At 47.3% G+C, this 13036-nt stretch overlaps 2 protein-coding genes across 3 annotated transcripts in view; both read right to left on the bottom strand.

Moving 5' to 3' along the window:
• The window catches only part of LOC115933209 (ATP-binding cassette sub-family C member 6-like), a 47468-nt gene extending 38035 nt beyond the window's left edge, over window positions 1-9433 (bottom strand). Inside the window, exons 1-5 of one of the 2 annotated variants that reach the window (XM_063699515.1) lie at window positions 9348-9433; window positions 7981-8096; window positions 7530-7655; window positions 7262-7390; window positions 2043-2168 (exon numbers count right to left, since the gene is read on the bottom strand). In XM_063699515.1, the coding sequence (XP_063555585.1) occupies window positions 2043-2168; window positions 7262-7390; window positions 7530-7532 (258 nt within the window). In that variant the 5' untranslated portion in view covers window positions 7533-7655; window positions 7981-8096; window positions 9348-9433. Of the gene's footprint in view, window positions 1-2042; window positions 2169-7261; window positions 7391-7529; window positions 7656-7980; window positions 8097-8705; window positions 8767-9347 lie in introns of those variants that run through there. The other variant, XM_063699514.1, reaches the window with a different exon arrangement.
• Window positions 8886-11639, bottom strand: LOC134757425 (uncharacterized). Its single transcript, XM_063699516.1, has 2 exons — window positions 11095-11639; window positions 8886-9530 (listed from the first exon to the last, which is right to left on the bottom strand). The coding sequence occupies exons 1-2, from the start codon at window positions 11431-11433 to the stop codon at window positions 9267-9269; spliced, it is 603 nt and encodes a 200-aa protein (XP_063555586.1). The 5' UTR covers window positions 11434-11639; the 3' UTR covers window positions 8886-9266.
• Between the last annotated feature and the right edge of the window lie 1397 nt (window positions 11640-13036).

Below are 13036 nucleotides of genomic sequence, written 5' to 3'. Positions count from 1 at the left end.
GGCAAGGGTAGGAAGACAGGACGAACTGTGTGTTGTTTTTTTTTCGAGACAGGGTTTCGCTCTGTTGCCCAGGCCAGAGTACAGTGGTGTGATCTTGGCGCACTACTACCTCTGCCTCCTGGGTTCAAGCGATTCTCCTGCCTCAGCCTTCCAAAGAGCTGGGATGACCGGTGTGCGCCACTACACACAGCTAATTTTTTGTGTTTTTAGTAGAGACAGGGTTTCACCATGTTGGCCAGGCTGGTCTCAAACTCCTAACCTCAAGTGATCTGCCTATCTCGGCCTCCCAAAGTGCTGGGATTACAGGCGTGAGCCACTACACCCAGCCCTGATGGTGTATTTAGTACTGAAAGTAAACATCGAGGTGCCCTGTCTCCTTGCCAGGGGTGTACACCAGTGAGCTTGGTGCTTCCCAGCAGGCAGCGTAAAAAGAGGTTGGGCCACAGGCCTGACAATGTCCACAAGGTAAGAACTAACAGTGGCTCAGAAGAACAACTATGATTATACTGAAACCAAAACCTTGCTTTGCTTCTCAAAAGGAAGGACACTGCATAACGAAGAAATTAGATCCTTGACAATATCCCTCGGCAAATGTTGTGAAGACAGACCTGTCGTGCGATTTTTGTCAGGTGCTCCAGGAAGATTACAACAGTCTGTACTCTTTACCAATAAGGCGTGAAGGTGCCCATTTCACCACATTTCTGCCATCGCAGCTTATCAGTTTTTAAATTTTGTTGCTACTCTGGTAGGTACAAAAAAGATTCCTATCATAGTTTTAACTATTCTCAAGCCTTCGAGCAATTTTTTTTTTTTTTTTTTTGAATACAGGGTCTCGCTCTGTCACCCAGGCTGGAGTGCAATGGTGCAATCATAGCTCACTGCAGCCTTTATCTCTTGGATTCAAGCAGTCCTCCTGCTTTAGTCTCCACAGAGCTACTCTGTAGTGGGACTACAGGCATGCACCACCACATTAGGCTATTTTTAAAAACCTTTTTGTAGAGATGGGGTCTCACTACATTGCCTAGTCTGATCTAGAACACCTGGGCACAAACAATCCTCCTTCCTCGGTCTCCCAAAGTGTTGAGATTACAGGCATGATCCACTGCATCTGGCCCCATTTGAACATCTGTTTATATGATGTCAGATCAGTCTCTTCCACAAAAGAATTGTTTCTTGATTTCACAGACTGCTTCAGTGTTACCTATTGTAAATCTCTCAATCTCTCATGAGCTTCTTCTATGGAGCACTTACCCCAAGGGTAATTTTCTTTTTCCTTCTTTTTTTTTTTTTTTTTTTTTGGTGGAGTTTCGCTCTTGTTGCCCAGGCTGGAGTGCAAATGCACAGTCTCGGCTCCCTGCAACCTCCACATCCCGGATTCAAGCAATTCTCCTGCCTCAGCCTCCCGAGTAGCTGGGATTACAGGCGTGCACCACCATGCCTGGCTAATTTTTGTAATTTTAGAAGAGATGAGGCTTTACCATGTTGGCCAGGCTGGCTTTGAACTCTCGACCTCAAGTGATCCACCTGCCTTGGCCTCCCAAAGTGTTGGGATTACAGGCATGAGCCACGGTGACCATCCAATTTTCAACATATTTGTTTAATTTTGTGACCAGTGTCTGGTTCCCCTGCTTGACCAGTAGCTACGTGAGAACAGAAACTCTATCTGCTTGTTCACCATAGATCCTTATGCCCTTGCTAGGGCATGGCGGGGGGTTGGCAAACTATGACCAAATCTGGCCCACTGCCTGTTTCTGCAAATAGTGTTATTGCAACACAGCCATGCAATTTGTTGACATATTCTGCTTTTGCGTTCAATGGCAGAGTTGAGTAATTGCCACTGAGATCACTGTATGGCTCACAGAGTCCAAAATATTTTCTCTTGGCCCATATAGAAAAAGTCTGCCAACTGTGGCATCGAGTAGAAATGCGATACACTTTTTGCTGAATGGCTAAATGAATAAAAAATTAAAGACTTTTGGTCACCTGGGGGAGACTGAGATCTCAAAGTGGAACAGGAATGAGGTTGGAACTTGGTGACTTACAGACTGCTGGGGGTCTTCAGGGAAGAAGGGGGGTTGATCCACCAGGCAGGACAGCACAAACTGTGCCACCACCAGAGACAGGCATAGGTAGGTGGACAGGTGGCGGACAGGGTCACTCTGGAAGCCCTGTGGGAGGGAAAGCAGAAGGTAAGGAATGGAGACAGAGGAGGGTGCTCAGAGGAGAGAAAAGATTTCTGATCTGGGGTCAGTGCCCACTCTGGGGACCAGGGCAAGAGTATTTGAAAGCCAGAGCCCTGGCTTTCCTAGCGGTTCTGATTTTCTTTCTTTTTTTTTTTTTTTAAAGACAAAGTCTCACTTGGTCGCCCAGGCTGAAGTGCAGTGGCATGATCTCGGCTCCCTGCAACCTCTGCCTCCTGGGTTCAAGTGATTCTCCTGCTTCTGCCTCCTTAGTAGTTGGGATTACAGGTGCCCACCACCATGCCTGGCTAATTTTTTTTTTAATATTTTTAGTAGAGATGGGGTTTTGCCATGTTGGCCAGGCTGGCCTCAAACTGCTGACCTAAAGTGATCTGCCTGCCTTGGCCTCCCAAAGTGTTGGGATTACAGGCATGAGCCACCACGCCCAGCAGGTCCTAATTTTCAAATATCCAATTTATAATATTCTGTCTATACAAATGGTGGGCCAGGGCTGTGTCTGGGTTTTGTCCTTAGCCACGTGATGATCGGCCACAGCTGCTGGGACAATGAGATGAAGAAACAATTTACCTTCTTCTTTGTGCCACAAAAGAAATCCTTTCTCCATTCCACCCTCTACCCCAGTCTTCAACCCTGCTCCCCCTTGGCCAGGGTTCTCTGGTTTGCAGAGATGAGAGCTGGTTTTATTGAGCACTGACCCTGCCCTGGGCACATGCGGCATTCTTGCCATACACAATCTCATCAGCTGGAGTTTACTTGCTTCCTTTGACTCATGGGGAAACCAAGGCTCAGAGAAGTGACAGCACTTTGTTCAAGGACACGCAGATGATCTGGTCCAAATTTTGATGCTCCTGCTGCCACACCACAATGATTTTTGCATCTGCTGCCCTGTCATCTGGTCAGAAACACCCTAATTTTCTTTCTTTTTTTAATTTAAAACATTTTTTATTTTTTAATTTTAGGTATATGTGTGTGTGTGTGTGTGTGTGTGTGTATACTTTTTTTTTTTTGAGACGGAGTCTTGCTTTGTCATCCAGGCTGATGTGCAGTGGCATGATCTTGGCTCACTGCACCCTCCGCCTCCTGGGTTCAAGCGATTCTCCTGCCTCAGCCTCCTGAGTAGCTGGGATTACAGGCATGTGCCATGACCCCTGGCTAATTTTTGTATTTTTAGTAGAGATGGAGTTTTACCATGTAGGCCAGGCTGGTCTTGAACTCCTGACCTCAGGTGATCCGCCTGCCTTGGCCTCCCAAAGTGCTGGGATTACAGGCATGAGCCACCGCGCCCGGCCTGATATATATATTTCTGGATGACGTGAGATATTTTGATACAGGCATGCAATGCATAATAATCACATCAAGGTAAATGAGGTCTCCATCCCCGCAATCATTTATCCTTTCTGTTACAAATGATCCATTCTACTCTTGTAGTTATTTTATTTTTTAGTTTATTATTGAGTTGGAGTCTCACTCTGTTGCCCAGGCTGGAGTGCAGTGGCTTGATTTTGGCTCACTGCAACCTCCGTCTCCTGGATTCAAGTGATTCTCCTGCCTTAGCCTCCTGAGTATCTGAGATTACAGATGTGTGCCAGCACGCCTGGCTACTTTTTTTGTATTTTTAGTAGAGACAGGGTTTCACCATGTTGCCCACGCTGGTCTTGAACTCCTGACCTCAGATGATCCTCCTGCCTTGGCCTCCCAAAGTGCTGGAATTACAGGTGTGAGCCACTGTGTCCAGCCTCTTTTAGTTATTTTAAAATGTACAATTAAATTATTATTGACTACAGTCACCCTGTTGTGCTATCAAATAGATATTATTCTTTCTGTTTTTTTGTACCCATTAACCATCCCCACTTCCCCCACCCACTGTCCTTCCTAGCCTCTAGTAACCTTCCATCTACTCTATATGTTCATGAGTTACATTGTTTTAATTTTTAGCTTTCACAAATAAGTGAGAATATGTAAAGTTTGTCTTTCTGTGCCTGGCTTATTTCACTTAACATCCATGTTGTTGAAAATGACAGTACCTCATTCGTTTTTATGGCTGCATAGTACTCCATTGTGTATATATACCACATTTTCTTTATCAGTTCGTCTGTTGATGGACACTTGGGTTGCTTCCAAATCTTGTTTATTGTGAACAGTGCTGTAATAATCATGGGAGTGCAGAGATCTCTTCCATGTACTGATTTTCTTTCTTCCTAAGTTTTTTGCTTGTGTTCAGGCGTGTGATTTGTGCAGAACTGACTCTACTCCGAGGCTGGGTGGGTGAATGAGGCCTGGCCAATGAATACGTTCTGGTCTTTTGGCTACCATGGCAGGGTTAGGAATGCACATAGCACCCCATGCTGGGTACTTGAGAGCTGGAACCATCGGGAGATTCTGCTGGCTTTGCTACATGCTAGAATGTAAGTCTGAAGGTATTGGTGGCTCTTCTTGCCACTCCATTGGAGAATCAAGCTAACATGGCAGAGCCAAGAGGCAGAAGTGGAGATCTGGTGATGGTACCTGGTCCCAGGCCTGGATCAGTCACGCCTGGGAGATCCCATGGGTATGAGCTAATAAATGCATGAGCTAATGAACCCCCTTGACTTACCCTTTTCATTAAGCTAGTGTGAACTGAGGTTTTATGGCTTTAAACCAGAGCCCTAGTTTTAAATCATGATTCCTCTACTGGATTTTATACTCCTCTAGTTTTGGGGGTTTTTTTGTTTGTTTTTTGTTTTTTTGGCAGATAGCAGACAATTGGATATTCCAATGACAATATGGCCCATCTTCCCTAAACTCCCACTGTTTTCCCCACTGTTTCTCTCAGAAAGTTTGTTCTGAATTTGCCTGAGATGAACTCGGGCTCTGCACTTCCAAGCTTTGTGGACCTGAGGCCGTCATTCCCTTCTCCTAGCCTTAGTCTCCCTCATCTTTAAAATGGGATGGCTAGAATTCATCACTGGCTGGGGCACATTGGCTCAAGCCTGTAATCCCAGCACTTTGGGAGGCTTAGGTGGAAAGATCACTTGAGCCCAGGAGTTTGAGACCAGCCTTGGGAACATAATGAGACTTTGTTTCTATTTCTATTTAAAAAAATAAAGAAGAACCCATCACTGTGAACTCTTGTGAGAATCCAGTGAGGAGACGTGTGTAAGTGCCTGCCACAGTGCCTGGCACATGGTTGGAACCCCAGAGTGTATATGGTCCCAGTATTATTGTTTCTATGCTGTGTCCCAAAAAGCTGACTTATGTCAACTGCGGGAGCCCACCATTTCAGAAATTACTGAATAACCTGTGGAATTTCCCCTTAGTTACAAAGGTTACTCTTTTAAAAACTCTGTCCTTGGTCAGGCGCTGTGGCTCACGCCTGTAATCCCAGCACTTTGGGAGGCCGAGGCGGGTGAGTCACTTGAGGTCAGGCATTTGAGATGAGCCTGGCCAACATATTGAAACCTTGTGTCTACTAAAAATACAAAAATTAGCTGGGCATGGTGGCACATGCCTGTAATCCCAGCTACTTGGGAGGCTGAGGTATGGGAATCGATTGAACCCGGGAGGTGGAGGTTGTAGTGAGCCAAGATCGTGCCACTGCACTCCAGCCTGGGCAATAGAGCAAGACTCTGTCTCAGAATGAACAAACAAAAAATAAAAACTCTGTCCTTAAGGACAGGGTGATGCTTCTCTACCTTCTCCTTTAGGGGCAGGATGGAGTAACCACTGGACTGAAGAAATGATCTGTGAGTCCAGACGTGGTGGCTCATGCCTCTAATCCCAGCATTTTAGGAGGCTGAGGTCAGAGAACTGCTCGAGCCCAGAAGTTCAAGATCAGCCCGGGCAACAAAGCGTGATGTTGTCTAAACAAAAATAAAATAATGAAGTAAAATATCTGAAACCTGCTGCAGCCTGTTCATTGGTGTTAAGATAACTCCCTCTCCCAGAAGCCTTGGCTAAGCACTCTGTCGAGGCCAGTGCTTCTCAATAGGTGGGTGACTTTGTCCTCCTCACCCCCAGGGACACTTGGTAATATCTGGAGACATTTTGGGTTACTGCAATTGGATGGTATGCTACTGGCACCTATGGGCAGAAGCCAGGGATGCTGTTTCACACCCTGCAGCAAACAAGACAGCCCTGTCCACCCAACAAAGAATTGTTTGGCCACAACATTACTAAAGCTGAGGCTGAGGGAAGTTGGTCTAGGCTACATGTTTTTCTCTTTACAGAGAAAATGACCCATGATGTCTCCTAATAGAGAAACGCTGCTTCCGGCCGAAAGACAAGAGCTCATGCCTGTAATCCCGACACTTTGGGAGGCCAAGGCGGGTGGATCACTTGAGGTCAGGAGCTCGAGACCAGCCTGGCCAACATGGGGAAACCTCGTCTCTACTAAAAATACAAAAATTTTTAGTAGAAATTTAGCAGAAATTTTTAGTAGAAATTTAGTAGAAATTTAGAATAAGCCAGGTGTAGTGGCACACACCTGTAATCCCAGCTACACAGGAAGCAGAGGCAGGAGAATTGCTTGAACCCGAGAGGCAGAAATTGCAGTGAGCTGAGATCACGCCACTTCATTCCAGTCTGGGCGACAGAGCAAGCCTCTCAAAAAAAAAAAAAGCTGCTTCCCAGATTGGGCAACAGAAATACGAGTGGTGTGCAGAATGAGTGTGTAAATATAGGTGCATAGGAACATGGGGAGGGTGAATCCATGACATGAGGGGAGGTGTGCACGGAGGGGTATGTGTGCACACAGGTGTATCTGTGCCCAGGTTGTGTGTGTGTGCATGCATGCATGTACTTGTGTGATGTATGAATCAGTGCCTATAAGTGTGTGCATCGTGTGCAAGTGGCACGTGTGATGTGGGCGTGTAAGACAGGAAATTGTGTTGATAAGAAATGTATGGGATGATGGGTACTTACAGGTGCGGGAGTGGATTTTGTGTCTCTAGAGTGTAAGTGACTGGCTTGTGTGTGTCACTGTATAGAGAATAAGTTGTATGTGGAAACAGGAGGAGAAAGGAAGGGACCCAAGGCATGAGCCACCATTTTGGTTTCCCAGGGTGGCCCACGCCCCAACTTACCGCTCCGGAGGCCTGCTGGGCAGCGTTGGTAGCTGGCAAGACAAAGCAGAGAAGCCAGTAACCAAACAGCACTCCAGATGACTGGACTCCCTTTTTCCTCTCGGTGTGAATCAGGAACACTGCGAAGCTCTGGACGGGAAAGTCAGGGAGGCCCCTTAGGGGAGGGTGGGAGGCTGAGGGGAGCCTCTTCTCTTCCCCTTGTTCTCCACTGTGGCAGGCAAAGCAGCAGCTGGGAGGAAGCCGGGCTCCAGACTGAAGGCATCATTACCATCGTGGTGAGCCACACGGTAGGATGAATGAGGAATTCTGGGGCCTCAGGCGTTCCCTGTTGGATTTTCCAAAGAGCGACAGCCACGCTGGAGGTACACAGGACTATGAGGGCGAATCCAAGCACCTGAGGATACAGGCTTAGATAAGCTTGCGGGGCAATAAGAGAGGTCACAGCAAACTGGTAGGCGACCCCATGTCCAACTGGGAGCTGGTTCTGCAACATCCTGGCTGATACTGAGTATACCAGGGTCACCAGCTAGCAACGTGCCAATGTGAACAATGTGTAAAGGGCATTGCAGATCACTTCTGACCTGTAACTGTCATATAAATAATGCACAGCAAGGGCTTGAGCCAACCGAGTGTTTTCCAAAATGCAAGAAGTGCTCCAATCGTGCACATGTGAGATGACTTTGGGTGTGAAGAAACAGCAGGAAATGAAATGTACTCACCAGGTAAAAAACTATCCTTTCTCCAAGTCATTTTTCAATCCCTGCTATGAAATCAAGGAGCAACTCTCTGTTGGGCCAGTAAGTCTCTAGGGTCTCTCTAATATATTTTGGTTTCTCTATTGAATAAAAGAAAGGAAGAAAATGAGAGAACGTGGACACACCAGAGGGAAGGCCAGAGCTAGGTTATGTTGGAGGAACTGCTCAAAGAACCTCAGTTTAAAGCAGAAGTTGGCAAACTATCAATCATCAAAGAATAATAAAAAGCATATGTCATGACAGGTGAAAATGACATGAAATCCAAATTTCAGTGACTACAAATAAAGTTTTATTGAAACACAGTCGGCCGGGGGTGGTGGCTCACACCTGTAATCCCAGCACTTTGGCAGGCCGAGGCAGGCAGATCACCTGAGGTCAGGAGTTGGAGACCAGCCTGGCCAACATGGCGAAACCCTGTTTCTACTAAAAATACAGGAAAATAGTGAGGTGTGGGGGTGGGCACCTGTAATCCCAGCTACTCAGGAAGCTGAGGCAGGAGAATCACTTGAACCCAGGAGGCGGAGGTTGCAGTGAGCCGAGATGGCACCATTGCACTCCAGCCTGGGTAACAAGAGCAAAACTGCATCTCAAAAAAAAAAAAAAAAAAGACAGTCATGACTATTGTCTATGGTTATGACTATTGCGTTCATTCTGGAATGGCAGAGTTCAGTGTTCGGAAGGAAGATTACCTGGCTCACAAAGTCTCAAATACTGTGTACCGCTTGGCTCTTTAAGTTTGCCAACCCCTGGGTTGGTGGTGGGTGATAATGTAAAAATTAACGCAATGGCAGAAGAATGAATGAACTCTGAAGAACATTCATTGGAAGCCTACAAGAATGGAGTAGAAGAGGATGGATGAGCAGAAAGGCTCACGCTTGGAATGCCAGTGTTTATTTAACACACTAAAGTAAATACACATCACATATAAAAATTGTCCTATAATACAGCCAGTGGGGGAACATAAAAATAAATGCATAACTTTTTAAAAGGTTTATCCTAATGTGGCCCTAAAATTACCTTGTGTATCCAAGAGTCTACATGGTATGTTTTGGAAAATGCCAGGTTATGGTAGCTATAAACTGTCCAGGAACATGGGAGTGTATGCGTATGTTTGCGCATGCATGGATTTTCGGAATTACAAAATCTGTTTGGGAGAACCGTGTTCCACTGAATTGACCTCTGTAGCCTTTCTAATATTGCTCTGTTTGATTAACAGATTCCCTTCTACACCCCGATAGGAAGAGTCTACTTTAAGACTTCACCAGGTTCCAGCCTGTCCCCTGCCTCCCCCCACCATTGCCTGGTTCCAGGCTCCCAGGGATGGCAGCTACCATCTTGGCTTTGAAGAGTGGGGACATCCGGAGGTAGCCCCGGCCATGGTGGTGGATGAAGAGGAGGTAGATGGGACCAAGGACCCAGAGGTACATGGGGGGCACCCAGACCCCTGCTGTTCTCAGGAAGCACAGGCTCAGCAGGCTGGTGGTGGCAGGTTCAGGCTCTGTCTGGTTCCAGACCTGAGGGAACACAAAGAGGACCCTTAGGATGGTACAAGGCAGGGGTCCCCAGCTCACCTGCCCAGGGGGCCAGGCAACTTTTTGGATCTTTAACATTTACACAAAAATGTGCCAAGTACTCTTTGGAATACCTACTAATTCTCAATTCCTTTCATCCTGACATTAACCCTAGGTAGTTGCAATTATATTGATTTGCAGATGAAGAAGCTGAGGACCAGAGAGGTTGAGTAACTTTGCTGACTTTACCCAGCTGAGGAGTGGAAGGGCTGGGATTTGAACCCAGGGAACCGGGCCACGTGGTCTAGGAGACCTGGGCTCCATAATCATTGCTAGGCATGGACTGTCAGTTAATCCTTATAACAACTCCAGGACGCAGACAGTACTGTCTCCATCTCAGAAACCAGCAGACTGAGGCACCAATCGGGGAACTGCCTCCCCCAGGAACACACAAATGGGAAGTGGCAAAGCTGATTCTGACCCAGGCTTATCTGACCCCAAACCTCGTTCGACTGGTGGTCTTGATGTATGATTTATTTTTATTTTTTATTATTAATTAATTTATGTTTTAGAGACAGGGTCTCACTCTGTTGCCCAGGCTGAAGTGGCACAATCAAAGCTCAACAAAGCTTCGAATTTCCTGGGCTCAAGCAATCCTCCCACCTCGGCCTCCCACAGTGCTGGGATTACAGGCATAAGCCGCCTCACCAGGCCTGGCTAATTTTTTTTTAATGTTTTGGAGAGATGGGGGTCTCTCTATGCTGGTCTCGAACTCCTGGCCTCAAGCAATCCTCCTGCCTCAGCCTCCTAGGTACTGGGATTACAGGCAAGAGCCACCGGCCCAGCTTGATCTGTTATTTTCATCTCAGCAGGTCTGCTGGTCCTATCTAACCCTAGAAGAAATTTGAAGTTTAGTGGACGTGGCCTCTTCAATTCTCTCTCCGCTGTCTTTTTACTCCTCCTGGTTTCACAACTCACCGGCTGTGCAAACTTTAACCTCTCTGTATCTCAGTTTCCTTCCCTGCAAAAGGGGGATAATGAGACTCTACCTCTATGAGTTGTATTAAATGGATTAATAGCAGCAAAGTTCATAGCAGCATGGCACAAGGTTGGGCACAAGGCTAGGCACGGAGAAAGCCCTCAGTTCATACCGGTTTATTGCTTCAACTCCCTGGCCCTCGAAATGCTGGCAGTTTGCAACCGCCACCCCCACTCCATGAACTCCGCTCCCTGGAGTCCTTTGCTAAGAGCAATGGAAAAAGAAAGCAGAGAGGTAAGGGCTCTCCGGGGGTAGGAGGGCTTGGGGGACCCACTAGCTTTATGCAAAGAAGGGTCAAAGCCCCTAGTAGCTGGGAGGTCTGGTGGCCCCTTAAATAGAGCTGGGCTCTCGGCGGCTGGCTTGGTGAAAGGAGTCCAACCCGCTGCAGTGAGGGGGCCGGAGTAAGTCTCCTCGCTTCCCGGGTCCAGGAATTTGGGGGTCTCTCCTCTTCCCAGTATCGCAGCCCGAGAGATCTGCAGCCAAACCAAGCCTGGAAAAGGAGAGTGGGGCACGATGGGGGGCACTCACCCCCTGCCCCGCGCAGGGCTCAGCAGGCGCGGCCATCGGCGCCTTCTGTCGTCGTGGGTCCCAGCGTCTGTCTGTCGCTAAGTCTCTGGGCAGACTGCTCGGCCGCGATCCTGCCAGGGAAGAGGCGGGGCTGGGCTGGTCGGGCTGGGCTGGTCCGGCTGGGATTCCAGCTCCGGGATCGGGAGGCCCCGGGCAAGGTCCAGCTGCGCGGCGGGGGTGAGGCCACGGGAGGTGAAAACAGGCGAGGTGGGGGAGGGGGGAAGAGAGGCGCTCGGGGAGCTGGGACGGGCACCGGGTTGGGGGGTCCCGGAACCCCTGAAAGTTCAGTGACACCTCCATAGTTCCCTCTTCCCCCTGCAACAAGAATCACTCCAAACTTCCCAAACACTTCGGACCCAGCAATTTCCAGGAGTTCATCCTGATGGGAGAACTGAAAGGTGTGCACACGTTAGTAACAAGGAGGCCTGGTGACCGCCTAAGCGTCCAATCGCGGGGACCACCGGGTCGAGGCCGAGAGGATGGAGACCGCGTCACAGGCACCTCGCTGCTGGAATGGAGGGTGGTGGGGAGAACTTAGAAGATTATGCAATGGGCTGGTAGGGCTATACCCAGCCGCCCTGGTAAGCAGAAACTCAAGAAACCTCTAGGGTCCTGTTTTCTGGTCGTATGATCCCAGGAGTGCACATGGGCCCCTCGGGTGTCTGAACAGAAGGGCATAGGAGGGAGGGCCGCAGCCCTGCAGTCTTACTCTGCTGGTGTAGCGATCACCTGCCAACTCCCACCCCACCCTGCACCGCGGGCTCCTGAGTCGGCAGATTAAGCCTTTTATAAATTCTATTTTAAATACGTGTTTTAAACTTGTCAGATGTTTGTCTTCATTTCAGTCCCTGCGCCTCTACCTCTTGCTGTGGTCGCTTATTTAACACTGGGGGATTACGTTCTGCTAAGTCCCAGGGAGAGACTGTTCCTAATATCCGAGGGAGATATTATTCCTAATATCACGCTGGGTGAACACCGCGTGTGTACAGCCTCTGATACGATTGGTAATATCCAAGGGAGATATTACCCTAACATCCCAGTGGGTGAACACCATGTGTGTAAACGCTGTGGTGTTATTAGAAATATCCAAGGGAGATATTACTCCTAATATCACAGTGGGTGTACATCCTGTGATACTATTCGTAATATCCGAAGGAGATTTCACTCCTAATATCACAGTGGGAGTACACACTGTGATATTATTTGTAATATCCGAGGGAGCTTTTACTCCTAATGTCACGGTAGGTGTACAACCTGTGATATTATTCATAATATGCTAGAGATATATTACTCCAAATCTCATGGTGGGTGTACACTCTGTCATATAATTCGTAATATCCTAGGGAGTTATTACCGCTAATATCACAGTGAGAGTACACCCTGTGATATTATTCGTACTATCCTAGAAAGATATTACTTTTAATATCACAGAGGGTGTACACCCTGTGACATTATTCATAATATTCTATGAAGATATAACTCCTGATATAACCGTAGGTGTATACCCTGTGATATTATTTGTTATATCCTAGGGAGATACTACACCTAATACCACAGTGGGTGTACACCCTGTGATATGATTTGTAATATCCTAGGGAGATATAACTCCTAATATCACGGAGGGAGTACACCCTGTAATATTATTCATAATATCCTAGAAAGATAATACTTTTAATATCACAGTGGGTGTACACCCTGTCATATTATTTGTTATATCCTTGAGAAATATTATTATTCCTATTATCACAGTGGGTGTACACCCTGTGATATTATTCGTTACATCCTAGGGAGATATTGTTACCCATAATATCACAGTGGATGTACACCCTGTCATATTATTCGTTATATCCTTGAGAGATGTTACTACCCCTAATATCACAGTGGTTGTACACCCTGTGATATT

The sequence above is a fragment of the Gorilla gorilla genome, chromosome 18 (assembly GCF_029281585.2).
Source record: "Gorilla gorilla gorilla isolate KB3781 chromosome 18, NHGRI_mGorGor1-v2.1_pri, whole genome shotgun sequence".
Taxonomy (NCBI): Eukaryota; Metazoa; Chordata; class Mammalia; order Primates; family Hominidae; genus Gorilla; species Gorilla gorilla.
Note: the sequence above shows the minus strand (reverse complement) of the source record. Positions and strands in the feature narration are given on the sequence as shown.

Bases quoted from the DNA above. Each gene is read 5' to 3' on its own strand.
- LOC134757425 (XM_063699516.1), bottom strand. From the start codon at position 11,433: ATGGAGGTGTCACTGAACTTTCAGGGGTTCCGGGACCCCCCAACCCGG. The intron at 9,531-11,094 runs GTGAGTGCCCCC...GTGTTCCCTCAG, and splicing joins AGCCCTGCGCGGGGCAGGGG to GTCTGGAACCAGACAGAGCC.